A 19934-nucleotide genomic window follows, 5' to 3' on the forward strand; every position below is an offset into this window, starting at 1 on the left:
ATACTGAAATATGAAAGTCTTATATAAAAAAATAGTGAGTGCCTTGCTGCCCTCTTCCTTCCTGTTTACATTTCAGCTTTACTCCCCAGAGGCAATATATCTCTTCTAGCAATTGGATCTCTTCATTCTGTGTCATTTTAAAATGACCATTTTTGTATCTTAAAAGTTCTTAGTCACATGATTCAAAAAGTACCAAGGAGTGCACATTGAAAACATTTTTCCTGCTCCTTTCCTCCAGCTGCAGGGTTGTTACCTGGAGGCAAGCAGTGGCAATTCTTTATGTCCTTCCCTTTAATATCTCTCTGTGTTGTAAGTCTTCCTGTGTCTTGTTTGTGCCATAGTCATTGGCCGATGTCCTGTTCCTGCTTTACCATATATGGTCTCAATTTGTTTATTTTAAAATTTAATTCCTACTAAGAGAAAAAGAAATTTTTAAATGGTTATTAAAAACAAATGCCTAACTTTCCCGGATAGCTTTATTAAAATGTAGCATACCCTAAGAATACTAGGAAAAATGCTTTAAACATGAACCTTTTAATGCTAGTACAGTACGATGGATGTTGACTGAATGTATGATTCCCACAATATGAAAATTTATTTTTTTAAGAGAGCATCTTGAAATTATTACCTTTGTTGTTTTTAGGATACGTTAGAAATGCATTTTTAGGAGCACTTAGATATAAATTATGGATAACACTGAAAGAAATCATGATTACTCAACAAACAAATGGAATACTGCTACTTACCAGATAAAATCTTAGGAACTGAGGCTCTATCATTTGTATCAATTTGGTTAGGAAAGGCAATTGCCATTTTAAGGAAAACTTTGCCTAGTACCAGGATCAGAAGTAGGTCCTAGTTGACCCCATTTGCTTGTGCTTGTATTTTAGAGTTCCTTGTATTGTTGATTGTTTTTGGTTTTTTTTTAATCCCTTGAGTACCTTATCAACAGTTTTCATTTATTGTGTAATTGTTTTTTTGTGTTCATTTCAGTGCTTAATTTTCTTAGATGATCCTCAGGCTGTAAGTGATATCTTAGAGAAACTGGTAAAGGAAGACAACCTCCTGATGGCTTATCAGATTTGTTTTGATTTGTATGAAAGTGCTAGCCAGCAGTTTTTATCATCTGTAATCCAGAATCTTCGCACTGTTGGCACACCTATTGCGTCTGTGCCTGGATCCACCAATACTGGTACTGTTCCGGGATCAGAGAAAGACAGGTATAGTATTTTATCTGTATCGGAAATTACCCAACAGTCTTACTATTCCCTTGGGATAGATGCAAGATTCATAGAGCAATCTCAGAATAATTTATTTAAACCTTCAGCTTTCGTAGCGTAAATAAATCTCCGTAGGCTGTCCTGTTTTGCAGTGTATCGGGTACAGTAAGGACAAAGCAAAGAAATGGATCCTTTTGGAAGGATAGCAAGTTGTTTGTAAGGGAAAACCCTCCCTCACAGCACATGTGCTCTCTAGTCAAGTCAACTAAAAATCTGGAGTGGGACTGGTGGGTTAGCCTTTACCTATTTGGTTGGACATATCGAGGTAAACTATTTGGAAAGTAAAACATTCTCATCTCTTTGCACTCTTATTATTTTGAATGTTTGTATCTGTGATGCACTATATTTATTTGGGGTGGGGGTTAGTTTTTTAAAACTTATCAGCATATATTTCACCTATCATACAATTCAATAGTTCTTTGGGAAAAAAGGCCGTTTACTATGTTTATATTTTGGTGGCTTCTCCATTCTTTTCCATGGTTCTATTTTCTATATGCACACACTCACTAATACCACACTATCTTTAGTGCTATGCTTTCAAGGCAGGTAATGTGAAACTTACAGTATTGTTCTAGTATAGGTCTTTCGCAATTCCAAAATCTATGGGGATTTTGAGATTGTATTATATCTCTTCAATGAAATTCTAACACGGTTGAGCATGCCAATAAACTTGGTCTATTTCTATTTTTACTTTGATTTTCTGTAATGCTTTCAGTTGTACTTTACATATTTTTATGCAGACACTTTGCACAACTTTCCTTAAATATATTTCTAAGTGGTTCATGTTTTTTTGTTTTTTTTTTTAGTGGTTCATGTTTTAATGCTGCTGAAAGTAGTAGTTAAGATTTTCAATTTCAAACTGTTGCTATAGAGAGAGATGCAGTTGATTTTTATGTATTAACGTTGAATTCTGTAACTGCTAAATCATAGATATATTGATTTTTTTTGGGTAGATTACCATATATACCCGTGGCTAAGCCAAGTTTTTCAGCACATTTTAAAATGCAATTTTTGTGGTAAAATTAGGTGCCTTGGCTGATATTTGGGTCGGCTTACACTTGTGTATATACAGTATTTAGTATTTTCTAACTAGAAATCATGTTACCTGTGAATTGTATTTCTTCCCTAATTTTTATACCTTTTTTACTGTATTGGCTAGGATTCCCAATATGATACTGACTAGAAGTGATGTGTGTACATCTTTACCTTGCCCTCGATCTTAGGGGGACACATTTCCTTTTTTGTTTATGATTTTTAAAGTCGCCTTCCTTCATAGATTCTGTTTTTCTGTAGGTATACAGCTTGTGCTTTCGCTTCTGAGTTATCTTCATTTCTGATTTTTTTTTTCCTCGTTAATTTCTTATTTTCCCATAAATTTTACTTACTTTTGAGTTTTTCTTATTTTGGTATGTGACATTCTTTTATATCCTATGTCATTGTATAGTACTTTAACTCATTTTGAAATTTTCTTTTTCTTATAATAATATTGTACGTGGGACTTAGTTTTCTTGAACTTGGGTCTTTCTAAGTTTACCCCCTTCTGAAATTTCCTCTTCGGATTGGAGTGTTTGGGATGTGTGTCACTTGGCTTGTTATCCATGAATTTTGCTGTTGCTTACTTTGATGAGGATTGTGTGTGTGTGTGTGTGTGTGTGTGTGTGTGTGTGTGTGTAGAGTATGTCTTCCTAGGATCTTTCTGTTTTTTAATAATGAAGTAACTAAACTTTCGCCTTGCTAAATATTTATTTTGGACATGGTTCAGATCTGTGGTGTCAGTTGGATCACTTGAACATTTTACTCAGAAAAGCCTCTGTCAGATTCGTGACTTGGTTCTCGTCATTTCAGTGAGTCGATGGAAACAGAAGGAAAGACGGGCAGTGCGCTTGCAGGGAAGACACCAGAAGCGGTGAGTGTGCTTCTCGAGTTGGAGCCTGTCGTTTCATGTGTGTGCTCACAGCGTGGTGGGATTTGTATAAAGCAACACATGCCTGCCTTTATGAAAGGTTATGTTAAAAGTGGTACCATAGTCGTTTTATAGAAAGAGTTCTATCTTGTGCAAAGTAAACCTTTAGCAATTGATAAAACAAAAAGCCCACACCTAATGTAGAAGAAATCAAATCATCAGATCCTTACTGAAAAACGAACTCTAAATTACCTGTCACCGCATGATAAAAATTTGTGACTTATGAAAAAAAAAATTATTTATGTGACAAATTAGTTGTCTTTAATATTCATGATGTATGCAAATGTGTGAAAAGGGTTGTTACATTTGAAGGTCGTTGGAAATGAATTGCATTCTTTCAACAAGATAGATTGAAACTGGCTGCAGTGAGAAGATGGGCAGGCCCAGGCAGTGCCTCATTCTGTTGTGCGTGGGATACTGATGGGCTGGAACCAACCAGCAGCACCCAACAGTCACAGTGATCCCTGGCATCTGTCTTAGCTCAGCGACCTCTAAGAAAGAAAGAAATTGTTCGTATCTCAAATGACACATGAAGATTTTTAGGGCCCTGATGTTAAACCTACTATTAAGTTCTGTTATTAAAATTTGAGTTCCCTTTGTAAACTGTACCTTAGTATCACCTGTGTGAATTTCCCTGGTTTAGGGCTATTGAAATAAAGATGGCTTAATTTTGAAGTAGGAGGTTCTCAGTAATATTTAAATTTTAGTTCCTTTTTTGCTTGTTTGCTTTGCCAGAGCCCAGAGCCTAAGGACCAAACTTTGAAAATGATTAAAATTTTAAGTGGTGAAATGGCTATTGAGTTACATCTGCAGTTTTTAATACGAAACAATAATACAGACCTCATGATTCTAAAAAATACAAAGGTAGGAAATTTGTCTATAATGGAATTCCCTTATTTTTATATTTCCAATGTATAATTATTTACTTCTTGTTGAATACTGTTATATTGATTGCTCATTAAGGAAATAATGGTGAAATTCTTAAACTTGTTAAAATAAGGGGAATTAGCATCGAACACCTCTTTGTTTTTTGGTGTGTGTGTTATTATTGTTTGAAGTGAACTTGTTTGTCGCAAGACTCCAAGTCTGAATACCTGTTTTCATGTTAGTATTTTATTGGGACATGTAGTGCATTATTTTTACCATTTGTCTTTTAAAATTGCGTGTGTGCATATTTGTGTACAAATTATGTAACAAGTGAGGTGCAGTCATAATAGTATAGGTTGTGTGTCTATTTTTCCCTATGAATTGGAAACTTTAGTGAAACCCTTGTTAGTTTAAGGTTGAGATAATCTTAATAATTGTTAATAACAATATTTAAGCATAATGTGTGGCTCAAATATTTTAATATTAAGTATATATAATACTGAAAAGCTTCTCTTATTTACTTAATATTTTCTTTATCTTCTGTTCTTTTAAAAATATTTAATATTCTATTAACTATAATAGAATAATAACCTTGTGTAGCTATAATAATCCAATACTAAACAGCTGTTATAGAAGCTATGTAAAAGAAATTTTGAGTGTAAATTAGGTAAAAGATTACAGAGCAGACAATTTCACTTTCAACGATTCATACATACATTTTATTTCAACTCATCCATTTGCAGTCCCTTCAGGGTGCCATTAATTACCTCACTTCCTCTGTTTCCTGTTTCTCTTCCCCTACCTTTCCAACTCTTGGTGCTTGGTCCTTGAATAAATGCTGCCTTTTTTTTATCATAAATGGTTGCTTTCCTAACATGAGAGTGAGTCTAGACCCAGAACCGAAGGTTGACTGGCCAAGGTCCATAGTCTCAGAGGTTCCCCCAGTCTCTAGCTAACCAGTAAACCTGTACTTTTATGGTTTTAAGTTTCGTTATGCATTTTCTCCCACTCTATCCAGGTCCCCCTAATCTGATCTTTTTCAGAGCTGTTGGTCATGTTGGCTGGGCACCTTCTAGCTCTTCAGGTCTCAGGGTGATGAACCTAGTCACTACTCACCAAAATAGAATATAGCCCTTTGTCATTATAAACTGTTTCATACCTATTAATCTTGATGTGCCTGAGACTACATGTGTAATAATGCTGCTTGAGATTTGTTTTGTTTATCATTTCATTGGGGGCTCTGGGTTGGCGCGTACAACTCTTATCACAATCCAAACATCCATCCATTGTGTCAAGCACATTTGTACATTTGTTGCCATCATCATTCTCAAAACATTTGCTTTCTACTTGAGCCCCTGATATCAGCTCCTCATTTTTCACCCTCCCTCCCCACTCCCCACTCCCTCATGAACCCTTGATAATTTATAGATTATTATTTTGTCATATCTTACACTGTCCAACGTCTCCCTTCACCCACTCTTCTGTTGTCCGTCCCCCAGGGAGGAGGTTATATGTAGATCCTTGTAGTCAGTTCCTCCTTTCCACTCCACCTCCCTCCACCCTCCCCGTATCACCACTCATACCACTGGTCCTGAAGGGATCATCTGCCCTGGATTCCCTGTGTTTCCAGTTCCTATCTGTACCAGTGTACATGCTCTGGTTTAGCTGGATTTGTAAGGTAGAATTGGGATCATGATAGTGGTGGGGAGGAAGCATTTAAGAACTAGTACCCTGCATCCTGACTGGCTCTTCTCCTCCCCTTGGGGGTGTCCTGGTGCCTACAGATGGGCTTTGGGTCTCCACTGTGCACTCCCCGTCATTTACAATGATATGATTTTTTGTTCTTTGATGCCTGATACCTGATCCCTTCGACACCTCGTGGTCACTCAGGCTGGTGTGCTTCTTCCTTGTGATTTTTAATGAAATGTTTATAAATGGGAAAAAGACATAAACACTAATTTTCACATTTGCCCTTTTGGGGGGATCCTTATCTTTATAAAATAACTTCATTAAAGGTAAAATTACTCTGGCTGTAGAGGTTCCATGTTAGAAGAGGTATAGCATTGCCCTCACGTTACCTTAGATGCTTTGGGAAGGAGGCTTATGAGAAGTGAAGAGCAGAATTCAACTTATTAAGACCCCACAGAACAGACCCCTAGCACCAGCTCCTGTTGACCTCAAGTTAGGACTACAAACAGAGCTAGTTAACTTGCTGCTTTTTGTAAATATTTTATCTGTATAAAGAAATATCTAAGATCTATATTTTAAATGTTAGTTCATTTTATTCATGTTTCTCCACACATTAAGGCCTGTAATTTGTGTGTGCGCACACACACACACACACACACACACACACACACACACGCATGCAAGTTCATGTTCATTTTCATGGATGTGGGTACTTACCGGTGATATGAATCTGTATTTGTATTTGTAGGATGCAGTACGGAATTCAGTCTGTCACACTGCAACTGTTATTGCCAACTCCTTTATGCACTGTGGGACTACCAGTGACCAGTTTCTTAGGTAAATATGCTTAGAGATTTCCACTTTGGTTTAAAATAATTTTAAACAGATTGTGCTAGACTTGTTACATAGGTGTGGGGAGTCCTGCATTTTAAATTGTATTTTTGTTGTTTTTCTTTGCATGTGTCTACTCTTTTAAAGTAAAAAAACAAAAAAACATTTAGTTGGCTTGATTGAAGACTTTTGAAGGAAATTTATTAAGATCTGACATTTTAATATGGTTTTGCCTTAGTTCAAAGTACAATTTTATATCATGTTTTTTAAAAATCTTTTAAATATTAAGCATAATTCAGGATATAAAATAGAATCGCCAGTAACTTAAATCTATAAAGTGAAATTATTTCAAATGGTTCAAGGTAAAATTTTAATGCTTAGGATCTGAAAGTGAAAACCTTTTCATCTGTTTCTCTTCTTTCAGAGATAACTTGGAATGGTTGGCCAGAGCCACTAACTGGGCAAAATTTACGGCTACAGCCAGTTTAGGTGTAATTCATAAGGTAATATATACTAACCAATGTGAATAGACAGTAACAGAAACAATTTTCCTGGGATTACGGAATATTAAAGGAAACAACAGAATTTTCACATTTGTTAAAACCATGGAGGATGAACCCCAGAAACGATTGCCCTGTAATCTTTAAACTAACCCAAAAATGTTCCCTGAAGCCCTCTTAAAACTGAATAATAGTTTAGCTTAACTACTAAAGAGATGTGCCTTGACCTTGAGCATTGTGCTCTTTTAAGAACAAACTGATTGTAGCAACTTGGAAGATTAGATAGGAACCTTAGAGGGTGAGAATGGTTGCACAAGTCAATGTAATCAATGTCCCTAAATTATATACGTAGAATCTATGGAATTGGCATATCTTTTACTATGTAATTGCCACAACAACAACAAAATAAATAAAGCTCAATTACAAGAAATAATAAAGGTTTATTAAAATTCATTGGCAATTAAATTTTGGTAGATCAGGTTAATCATCTTATGACAAAAGATAAAATACATTTCCTTTTTGTGTTTCTAATAAAAACTTTTCCCAGGAACACTTTCTAGGCCACTTTTAAAAGAATGAATTGAAATACATTTTTTGCATAGTCTAGGGTGAATTTAGAAAAATGTTATAAAACAAGAAAAAAGATTGAAGCAGAAGCATTAGTGATATTTTCTAATCATAGCCTGGTGGGGTCCCTTAAAGACTGTGGTAGTGTGTTTGATAAACTAGGAGAGGGGGTAACCTTTGTACTCCTCTTTCAGGAAGTGAGCCTTCTGGAGCACAGTAAATCGGAGGAATTATTGTTTCTCTTTTCCTCAGCTGTCTTACTGACACACTTGTTGTGGCTCAAATTCACAGGGTCATGAGAAGGAAGCATTACAGCTCATGGCAACATACCTTCCGAAGGACACTTCTCCAGGCTCAGCCTATCAGGAAGGTGGAGGCCTCTATGCACTGGGTCTCATCCATGCCAATCATGGCGGTGACATAATCGACTATCTGCTTAACCAGCTTAAGAATGCCAGCAATGACGTAAGTTTGGCATGAAAAAAACTCAATTTCTGTTACTTAAAAGGTCCAGAAAAGCATTACTTGCCCAATCATTATAGCAAGTAGAAATTTTGTAGGGTTTGGAATACTTAAAATAATACTGTTCTATAACTAAAAATGTGCTTTTTGGTCTCTTAAAACCTATGAAAACATAGTACCAGACATTTTTAAGACATATGTTATTTTCCGATATTAAAAAAAAAGCAGGCCTTGTTGCTGTCCAGTAGATTTGGACTCATACTGCCCGTTTAGGACAGAGTTGAAATGCCCATAGTGTTGCTGAGGTTCTTGTTTGATTGGCACGCAGTTCACATGTCATACAGTTTCATTGTTCATCACAACAATCCATTTCAGAACATGTGCTCATCCTCACTGTTGTTAGCTCCCCATTTCTCCACAACCTCTCCTGTCATGCCTGTAGCCCATAGGTAATTAGCAATCCAGTTACTGTCTCTAGATTTACCTATCTTGGATTTCAAATACAGAAAATAATACAAAACAAAAACAGGAAGCAAAATTAACAAAATAAAAACCTCAATTGAAAAGAAAGCAGAAAATACTAAAAGCTGTGAAACAACTTTAAAATGGGTCAAAAGGGAGATCAAATGAAGTGTTCCATTTTAACAACTACATTATCCGTAATTATCCTTTATAATGCTCTGATAGTGAGACTATTCGCATCCCTGGACTCTGGTCTGCGGGGTTTCACTGGAGGCTTAATTCATGTGGGAACCCTGCAAATGGATTTGGGGGTCCACAGCCATCCATAGCCTTCTGAAAATCAGGTATTTAGAATTTAAGCTCCGATACTAGTCCCTCCTTTGGATTTGGTTTTTATTGCTTCACATGCATGGATCACAAAGGCTTCTGTGTGGACTTAGTTGGTACTCACTTAGATGGCTGCTTGTTTTAAGACAAGCCTTCATGTCTTCAAATGCTGTTCTTTTTAATAAGGTTCTCTTGCAGAGTGGCTGGAGAGTTCAAATTGATCACCTTCTGGTTAGCATCCTGGCTTTTAGCCACGGCATCTCCAGGGCTCCTTTAGAGTCTTGGAATGCTCAAGTGTAAGTGACTTTTGTGATCACCTAGTCCAACCCTGTCAGATTAAGGCCTAAAGAGCCTACATATGACTTGAGAAATCAGAATTTTGTTTTTGGTTGGTTCTTCATTTAAAAGCCTTGTAATAGAATTGTAGATTTTCACTTTTAAGTTAAGAGTGAATCCTTAGGCTATCAAGAAAATCATTAAGTGAACAAGAGAAACTTGTGTTCCTTTAGTGAAAAGATTAACGCCAATAGGATGGTCTATATCAATAGCAAACCCCTCCCTGCCCACAAATTTGACATATATCTGCATACATCTTCGCATACAACATATCCTCTAGTCTCAGGTAAAATTTTTATTATCAAATAGGTTTTTGTTGTTGTTAACATACAACTTTCCTTTAGTTCTTAAATGCTTCCTCCTCACCACTATCATGATCCCAATTCTATCTTACAAATCCGGCTAAACCAGAGCATGTACACTGGTACAGATAGGAACTGTAAACACAGGAAATCCAAGACAGATGATCCCTTCAGGACCAGTGGTGGGAGTGGCGATACCAGGAGGGTGAAGGGAGGGTGAGGTGGAAAGGGGGAACTGATTATAAGGATCTCCATATAACCTCCTCCCTGGGGGATGGACTACAGAAAAGTGGGTGAAAGGAGACGTTGGACAGTGTAAGATATGACAAAATAATAATTTATAAATTATCAAGGGTTCATGAGGGGAGGGAGGGGATGGTGGCAGGAGGGCGGGAAATGAGGAACTGATACCAAGGGCTCAAGTAGAAAGCAAATGTTTTGAGAAGGATGATGGAAACATGTACAAATGTGCTTGACACAATGGATGTATGTATGGATTGTGATGAGTTGTACGAACCCCAATAAAATGATTTAAAAAAAAAACAAAATCTGTGACTAACTTAAACAAGGAGTTTATTTCATAACTGAAGGAAAGCTGATGAACCATTGCTCACAAGACCAAGTGCTCAGGCATCTGTTAGGGGTCCACCGAGCAGGAGCACATGGAGCAGTTGCTTAAGGCCCTGCTGTCAGTGACTAAAGATGAAAACTCCAGAGATTGAACATCTAGTCGACCTATCTGAGTTTGCGGGGCATAGTGTGAGTGTTTTAAATGACAGTTCCGCTAACACTCTAGCCAATGGGCAAACTATCTGCTATTGTAATTGTTTTTATTATATGCTTACATTTGTATCAAGCATATACACTTCAGAAATCTTTCCTCCTCCTCACCTAGCACCTTAATCATCCGTTTATCATAGGATTGGAATTCAGATTGAAAAAGAGAGATTATGTTTGTTTAGAAACCCATGTTCAATGCATGTCCTCTTTGTTTATAATCACATTTTAGGAGAAATTTAAGTTAGACTTAAATTTCAGTATAACTCTAGTTTATACTTCTAAAATACCAACCCCTTACGGTACATTTTCATTTTAAGTCTCTAATGTAGTTTAAATGAATTTGTTTTCTAAAATAGCCATGTGCACTTCATGTTCACTCTCTTCTGTTTTGCTTTAAAGTAATGCATGAGCCGACACTATGTATTTATCCAGTAAACCTCAGTGATATCAGAAGTCTTTAAAAATATATTCTTTCCAAGAAATCACAGATAACCTCTAAAATACCTTCTTTAAACTGAAGATCACTTTGTGCTCTTGACCTCACTCTCTTACACTTTCTCACAATTACGCTCTGTTGGGTATCTCTCTGTGCCTCCTCAGCGTCTCTCTCTGTGCTGCCAATGAGCCTGCACATCCAAACGAACTTGCATCTCCCATTAGTAGTTGTCCAATCTCATTCCTCCTCTTCTCAGGCAGACTTTCTGAAAAAGCGTTACACCTTATTTCTCTTGTCTTTGTTTTTTGTTTTTCTTTATATACCTTATTTGCTCTCATTTTTTTTCACCTGTTCACTTCTCAAGTCACTGTTTTACATCAGCAAGTACCATTCTGTTGAAACTAAAATTGCCCAAGTTACTACAGGCCTCCTTCTCATCAAACCCTTTGATCATTTTCACTGATCCCTCCTCTACACATTCAATATCAAACTCTCTTGATTTGAAATCAGTGTATGAGCTTGGACTGTGTGTAGGAACGCCAGTCAGTAGAGTCGATGCTTTGTCCCTAGATTGTTCGGCATGGTGGCAGTCTGGGTCTTGGTTTGGCTGCCATGGGGACCGCGCGCCAAGATGTGTATGATTTGCTGAAGACAAACCTATATCAGGATGATGCTGTGACAGGTAAGCAGTTTTTCTACAGACAAGTTCTTGCCATGATTAATCTAACTATAATATTTGCTTTCTTCCTGTATTTTCTAGCCTCTTAAAAATCTAATGGATTTCTCTACTGGAAGGAGTGTATTTTTGCCCTATTGGTCAAAATCTTAAAAACATTTTTTATAATTTGTAGACTTCTAAAATGGTACATTCTGTCTGAATACCAGACTTGTAGGAATGTGATGTGTGCTTGTATCATAGGGCTGTCTATTCCTCAGCAGTAGAGATAAAATGTTATTAAAACATTCTTTTTGAAAATCACTATAAGATTTATGAATACATTCTGCCAGGGTTTAAAATGGAAGAAGCTGTAAATGTATAGATGTACTTTCCACACATTGTGCTTTGTGTCTGATTTGTTCACTGTCCAAAGCTAGTGACTATTTTGATAGTTCATGTTATTGATACCATTTTTAATAGCATGTGTTTTGTTGACTCTTACTCTTTACTGGTTTAATATTTATTTGCCAGGAGAAGCAGCTGGTCTAGCCCTAGGTCTCGTTATGTTGGGTTCTAAAAATGCCCAGGCTATTGAGGACATGGTAGGCTATGCACAAGAAACTCAGCATGAGAAGATTCTGCGTGGTCTGGCAGTTGGCATTGCGTTGGTGATGTATGGGAGGATGGAAGAGGCTGATGCTCTCATTGAATCTCTCTGTCGTGATAAGGTGAGATCACATAGTACTCCTCATCCTCCCTTGTGCTCCCTTGCCCTCCACTTGTTCAAGCTCACAGAGAGACTTACCTTCAGGGCATGAACTTTGCTTCCATCAGAATGTATGTGTACGCAAGCTCACAGAGAGACTTACCTTCAGGGCATGAACTTTGCTTCCATCAGAATGTATGTGTACGTTTGTTAATAAAACTACTCCGTCTAATAGAATATAGGAAAGAAATACACTGATTAGAAGAGGTGAAAGGGATTTGAGGACTTTGATTAAACCAAGATTGCAGGTCTACGATTCCCCCTGCAAACAAAGCCCATCCAGAAAAATTCTTTAGAAATTTACATATCTTTCTTTTAGAATTAAGGTTTTTGGAGTGCTTTTGAAATCATTTAATAAGTAATAAAGTTAACTTCATTGCTTTGTGTTTTTTGCTTTTTCTTGTTTTCTTTATCCCTCCATAAGCCAAAAACAGTGCCTGTCTCCATGCTTAGTATGTTGAGGTTTTATTCTCCATTTTTTTTTCTTTTTATTATTCTCCATTTTTGTTTTTTAGTGTATTTTTCAGTGATAAATTTGTATGGTAGGTAGTCAAGGGTGATAATTGTCTACAATCGGGGAAAAAGAAAAAAGAACCATTGCTATTATTTCTAACTAAACTTACTAATTATTTTGGAGCATTATCAGATTGTATATTTTCTACTGAGAGCTAATGTCCAAGAAGTGAGCGAAAAGGAAAACGTGGGTTAAATATGGCATAGGTCGGCTTCTTTGTTGGCAAATTGAAATTGAGGGTCATAGATCAGTGGCTATTAGTGTTAACTTGAATTTATGCTGCCTAAAAAGGGTGAGCAAGACAATCATGTTGTATAGGATACTGAGAGCAATTATCTCCTCCTATCTTTGAATCTTGTACTTCCCCATTTGTTTAAAATACCTTTCTACTAACCACAAAATAGTTCTTGAATTTATCCTTTCCTACGTAAAATGAACTTTCTTTCCTGCCTATGCCTGCACGAGATGATGTTTGAAATGATAAGTGATGTTTCTTATTGAATTATGTCCTAGGACCCAATTCTTCGGCGGTCTGGAATGTATACCGTAGCCATGGCTTACTGTGGGTCGGGGAACAACAAAGCAATTCGACGCCTGCTCCATGTTGCGGTAAGTGCTCTGACTTTTCTTGGGGCTGTGGTTGGAGGGAAGAAAGTCAGTCAGTGTGTGGGGAACTGCAGCACTCATAGCTCTTGACTGCCAGCAGAGGCCTCAGGCTCACCTTCTCATCCACTGGACACAGTAAGCCATAGCAAGTCAACCAGTTCACTTAGCTTCTCAGGAGCTTACAGAACAGGAGGACACCATGTCCCTCCTGAACTACCACTCCAAAGGGCACCCTTCCTCTTCTTCTTAAACAGCTTTATTGGCACATAGTCCACATAGCATACAATTCAATTGTTCAGTCGTATTAAGAATTGTACAATCATTACCACAATTTTAGAACATTTTCCCTTTTCCCACCCCATGGTTAAATCACTTTATTAGTGAGTTGTGCAATTACAATCAGTTCTAGTGCACCCCTCTCCCAATTCATTGTTTGCTCTCAAAATCCCCTCACCCTTCCTCCCTCCCTATCTCCCACTCTCCACCCCTACATCCCTTATAAACCCTATTTCTATGCATTCATTCCTTCTGTGCTTCACAAACTGGTTAACCCAACAGAAACAATAAAAACAAAACTAAAAGTAGTAAGGATTGAATAATTATATAAAGATAAAAATACAAAGTACGAAAGAAAAGACCACCATCAATATTTAAAAAGCCAGGGAAGAAATTTTTGTCATGGAATAAGCAAGAAATACTTGCACCTGGAACAAATTCAGCTTGGGTCAAGAGGGAGGTCACCTGACCACATAAAAAGTTTGATGCAGCATATCAAGATTACAGTGATTTCCATCTGATAGTAAGGCAGTTTGAGACCCTTGCACATGGTTAGGGGGGATCTGCTAGTGACTTAATCTGACCAGATACTTTGCAGATGGGTTTTGGGCTCCCAGTATCCTCCATAGCCTTCTACAAATGGGGCGTTCACAATTTTAGCTCTGATACTTTTCCCTTCATCATATTTGAAGTTTTTTATTGTCATCTTTGGATCACACAAGCTGGTGCTTCTTCCATGTGGACTTAGTTGACTCCTCACTTAGATGACTGCTTGTTTGAATACAAGCCTTTAAGACCCCAGACACTATTCCAATTGATAGCTGGGCACCATCTGCTTTCTTCACTGTACTCTGCTGTAGTACCCTTCTCGTCAGTGATCATTTCATGAAGGTACGTATTGAGCAGGACATGTAATGAAAACTAATTGTTCTTGGATTAGGGCTAGAGTTCAGTGGGAGCCCAGAATCCCATCTGCAGGTTTTCTTTGGCGGTGGTGGTATGACAAAATCAAAACCCCGTAAGACCAACTATACCAACCACAGCAACAACCAACCAGTAAACAAAAACAAATACGCTAAAGGCAGGAAAACAAAAACCCATAGAAATAAAAATAAACACTATTAATCATTCCCCTGGGGTCTAAGGTGATGGCACTGATAACATCAGTTTTCCCAGTGCCCACTCCGGCCACTGTCAGTCTGAGGAGCCTATGGGAGTGTAGTTCCACCTTGAGCCACAGCCCATGCTCTACACAGTTCAGTGTCCCATTCCATTGAGCTCTGTTTACCCTGAGTATGGGAATTGAAAGGGAGGGCACCCTTCTTTGTAAGGCCCAAGACCATGTGAGAATGTCCAGCCACTCCAGTAGGAATACCCTGTGACAGATTTTGAATTAGAACACGAGCTGTTACTGCGCAGGAAGCCAAAGCTTGTTTCCCACAGGCATTTTCTACACACTGTCCTCCGATCCATACAGAGTTTATTGGTAATGTTACCTAGGTGTCTAGGTTTATGGTTCTGGAAGAAGATAAACAAGGTAATTTTTCATGCAGAAAGGGGTTCACGTTGTTAGTAATTCCTTTTTCCTAGAGGATCACATCTCACAGTCAATTAGTAATTTTTCCTTGTTCACTACAATGAATGGTGTGTTCTGAAAATGTTTACTTTGCTTAAACATACAGATCAAAGCAATGGCTAAATTTTCTGTTCAGCTCACAAAAACTATAATCAGCTGCTATAGTCTGTAAGATGTACCCCTGAATTTTAAGCCGCACTAAGTCTTAGAGCCTTCTAAGCACTGTCTGTCATCAGGACCTTTTCAGATGAGCTTTTCTCATTTGGGAAATGACAGTCTAATAAAAGAATAATGTACGAGTATTAGTAGTGTCTCATTAACATTTGAGTGATGTGGGCTTCCCAGATCAACTTGGTCTGTTGATAGAGTGGGTGCCATAATGTAATCATCTGGTAAATCTCCTTTAGGTAAGCGATGTCAACGACGATGTCAGGAGGGCAGCTGTAGAATCCCTGGGGTTCCTTCTGTTCAGGTAATAATTTCTAGCTTCAAATTCTATTTATATTCCATCTCCTTGTACTCAGTAATTAAGCACTACTTCTGTACGCGAGAAGTAGATCTAAGGTCACAGTAAAAACATTTAATAAAATTAGTATTGATCAAGTGAATGAGAAGAGAACCAAATGAATCTGGGATATGAGGACTGGTTTGAGGAGGAGTAAAATGATTTTATTGTTTATTTGATCATGACACTGCTTACATATTTAATTTCTTTAATCCAAATACCTTAAATACGCGTGTATAAGCCGAGTGTTTCAGCACATTTTTAATGCAGTTTTTGTGGTAAAAGTAGGTGCCTCAACTGATAGTCGGGTTGGCTTATACTCGAGTATATATGGTGATACATCTTCTAATACGCTCTTTTCTTACATATTGGTCATCCGGATGGTATATCATTTCTTACATGTTACTCTGCCGTGCATTCTGAGTCGCATACAGCAGAACAAAGCACTGCACCACCCTCACAATTGTTCTCATGTTTGAACCCATCCTTTCAGCCAATGTGTCAATTCATCTTCGGGGGCCTTTATTTCTTACATAGGTCTTGTAAAGTTCTGGGAGCTCTTCAATGAGAATAAAGGTAATAGGCCTTGTTTACATAAAGAATGGTGAAAATTTTTCAGATTACAACAATTATTTTAGGTTTGGAGTTGAAATGTGCCATGAGATCTCGTTGGTAGTGTTGTGCCAACAAGACCCCCAGAATCAACGTGTCTGGGTTGGGTCTTCGCTGAATTACTTAGTAGGCTATGTGTCTTTAGGCAAGCTATTTAACCTCTCTACGTTTTATTTTTCTCATGTGTAAATGGAAATAATAATAGTGCTTATCTAAGAAGGTTGTGAAGAGTAAGCAAGTTAATATCAAAACCCCAGTGAAGCAAGTTGAAAGTACTAGTTTTATTATCGTATTTGTGATGAAATTACATTCCTGAGAGATAGTCAAATCTCTCATATCATCTAAATCCCATTAGAAATTTTCCCTACTAAGTTTCCTGAGCATCAAGCTTTATTGTTGATATTGTAATTTAATTAATCAAATGTATATTGAACATTGTGAACAGATTGGTAGATTCCCTCTAAATATCCCAGGTTAGACCTCATCCATTTACTGTAAAATATATTTTTCCTAGTATTGATAAAACTGTTGAATAAAACAGCCATGCACAGACCATATAGCTTGTTGATAGGTTTCTCCCTACATTTGCTGCCTCCTTTCAGTGAGGTGTTCACCAAGGTAGTGCTCTTCACTGTACTTTCTAAGCTTCCTTGTCCACCTTATTTACAAAGACATTGTAGAATCTTAACTAAAGATGTTCATGGGAGCGTCAGAAAGTTTGTGGACATTTTTTTATAGTCCTTTAATTCCATTTTTCTATGAGCTCTTTGAAGCCCTCTCATATTATTTATCCAAATGTCCAAGTATGATATCTCTAAAATGGGAAGAAGTTCGATAGGTTGGGAATTATTGTTATTAGGTGCCTTGAGTTAGTTCCAACTTATCCTGACCTGTACAGCAGAATGAAACTCCGTCCAGTCCTGTGCCATCCCCTCAATTGTTGTGTTTGGGTGCATTGTTGTAGCCACTATTTCTCATCAAGGGTCTTCCTCTTTCGCAGCCCTTTTACCAAGCATGACGGCCTTTTCCAGGGACTGGTCTCTCCTGATAACACGTACAGAGTCCCTGAGACAAGTCCCAACATCCTTGTCTCTAATGAACATTCTGGCTGTACTTCTTCCGAGATGGATCTGTGTGTGCTTTTGGCAGTCCATGGAACTTTCAGTACTCTTTACTTGCACCATAACTCAAATGTCTCAATGCTTCTAGGAGATTTTGGTGGCATATTGGGTTATGCATTAGACTGCTAACCACAAGGGTAGGAATTCTAAACCACCAGCTTTTCTGAGGGGGAGAGAGATGAGGCTTTCTACTCTCGTAAAGAGTTAGTCTCCAAAACCCACAGGGGCAGTTCTGCTCTGTCTTACAGAGTCACTACGAGTCAGCATCCATTCGATGGCAGCACGAGTGAATCCCTGGTTTCCTTCTGTAAGATCAGACGCAGACTTCACAGCCCTAAGTTCCTTGTCTTTTCCCTTTTTCCTTGGTGAACAAAGTGCTGCTAGCCAGCCTCTTTTTGTACCTTTCTTGTTTTGTATCTTTTCTCTAAAAGTTGTCAGCAGTGGTCTCATAAGTATATGTAGGTAGGTAACTCATTTAATTTAGAGAATGGAATTCAATTCATTTAAGGTAGTTAGGCATAATGTCTCTTCACCTATTTTATACTTTGATCGTGATGGTTTAAAAATCATTCTCCTTCAGAGAATAGATGGAAACAAAATGGAAATTGAGATATAATTGAGGTGGGGCTGGGGGGGAATCACATCAAAAAGGATTTGTCTTTGCCATCCCTAATTTGGTTTTCATACTTTGTTTTATTTTTTTCTTGTGGCATAACTAGATAATTTAGTGTGGCAAGAGTCTCTTTCAGACTTACGATTTAGCTTTTTTGAAACACTGATGGATGCCTTCAAATTAATAGAATTCTAAGTACTTAGCGTGATAGCTGAAAACTTAGAATATGGATCTTAACATAAACCAAACCTACCATGTTAGAGACTAGAACCAAGATAGGGAATTATTTGTTTGTTTATTGGCATAATTATTTTGCCTCTTCTGAGTTAATGATGCCAGAAAAGAATCTTAGACTAAGAGAAAAGATGGCTGAAGCTTTGATCTAGGTAGAATCACTGAATTTCCAAGATATACAAAGGGGTTTCAAAAAGTTCATAGAAAAAATTCATTACCTTTTAATTCCTTTTTTCCACACACTTTTGAAGCCCCCTCATGCTATTCCTGGCAGAGGATGTAGCCCTCCTATGAAAAGGTAGCAGATCGGAATTGTGCACTAGAACCGTGTTCTAGGGAAGGCATCTGCCTCAGAGAGCATCGATGCGCACTCGTGCTTAGATGCTCCATTGCCAACACCATTTCTTTCATTTTCCTGCACTGAGTAGCCTGGAAAGGAATCGGTGGAGCTACCAGTGTGACTCAGCGCAAAGTGGAAAAGCTAGTGCATGAGCTGTCTTCACTTGAGACCACCCCTCAAGCCTTGTTTGTTTGCCATTTGTAGAAGAGCATACAAATAAATGTCAGCAGGAAACCGATAAAAGCAGCTGCCATTTAGTGACCGCTGCAATGTAGTCATCCTGTTAAGAAACAATGATGAATCGGGCTCATAGGAGTGAAATGTCTGTCCTAATCTAAAACAGCTAGCTAGTCAGTGGCACAACTAATGATCTAGCTGACTTCCAAGCCCACTACTTTCTCCCATTCTACTTTCTTCAATATTATAGAACCAGCAAGATTTAGCATGGTATATGTATAATGCATGAATGAATAAGAAATTGTTTGCCAGAATGTCAACCAAGTCTTGGGGCAAGCATCTTCAAGAGTCCAGAGGAGCAAGGTGGCTACAATAACAGGCAGGCTTGATCTCAGTCTGGGAGATCACTGACAATCTGATTTGAGGCATGGGCCTCACGATTGAGGGCCCATGCTTCTAATATGCACATGTTCATTAATATTTTTAAGGGATTAAGATACCTGAGAGTAATTTCATTTGCTCTCCTCCTCCCGTAGCCCCAGTACTGCAGAGTAGATGCCTGGTATCAGCTGGTAATAGCTCTAGCTCAAGAATATCCTGTATTCTGTGTAATAGCCACTACTGTCTTCTCCACCCTTTCCATCCAGACAGCTGACTGCCTGGTCAAAGAAGAGCGCCTCTGTTTAGCCAGACCAGACCAAATGGTGGTCTCGTACCTCCAGATGTGACCACTGTCCATGCACTTAGCTCTCTCTTCCTGTCTCTGTTGTTCTTTACATGTCTAACGCTTTTAAGGTCTGAAGGAAAAGTTGCCTATTCATTTTGTTTTAGTTCATTCTTAGCAACAGCTTTGCAGTTAATTAAGAAAATATGATAACTTAAAAAAACCACACACATTTACTGATATATTTAATTTTATTTTTGAATACTTTAATATTTAAACAGAGTTTGGGGCAGTTTTCATTTGCAGCTCTATAAAATGAAGTTTTCATATAATTTGTTCAAGCAAAGAAAATTTGGTAATCTTAATATGTAACTCTTAATTGTAAAGAGATTTCTTTTTTTTAAATTCTTAACGTATTTGCATTTGCTTCGTCTTGCTGACCGTTGTATGATTTAGGAGTAAACGGAGCC

General features: G+C 37.8%; 1 protein-coding gene across 1 annotated transcript in view; it reads left to right on the plus strand.

Annotated features, from left to right (window-relative positions):
• The window catches only part of PSMD1 (proteasome 26S subunit, non-ATPase 1), a 98113-nt gene that overhangs the window by 13365 nt on the left and 64814 nt on the right, over positions 1–19934 (plus strand). Inside the window, exons 7-16 of the mRNA XM_004701672.3 lie at positions 994–1220; positions 3126–3186; positions 3979–4107; positions 6548–6636; positions 7055–7133; positions 7989–8162; positions 11373–11484; positions 11992–12188; positions 13254–13349; positions 15606–15670. Coding sequence (XP_004701729.1) covers positions 994–1220; positions 3126–3186; positions 3979–4107; positions 6548–6636; positions 7055–7133; positions 7989–8162; positions 11373–11484; positions 11992–12188; positions 13254–13349; positions 15606–15670 — 1229 coding nt within the window. The remainder of the gene's footprint in view (positions 1–993; positions 1221–3125; positions 3187–3978; positions 4108–6547; positions 6637–7054; positions 7134–7988; positions 8163–11372; positions 11485–11991; positions 12189–13253; positions 13350–15605; positions 15671–19934) is intronic.

This window comes from Echinops telfairi, unplaced genomic scaffold (genome assembly GCF_000313985.2).
Source record: "Echinops telfairi isolate 266 unplaced genomic scaffold, ASM31398v2 ScPeMD7_3;HRSCAF=10, whole genome shotgun sequence".
NCBI classification, from domain to species: Eukaryota; Metazoa; Chordata; class Mammalia; order Afrosoricida; family Tenrecidae; genus Echinops; species Echinops telfairi.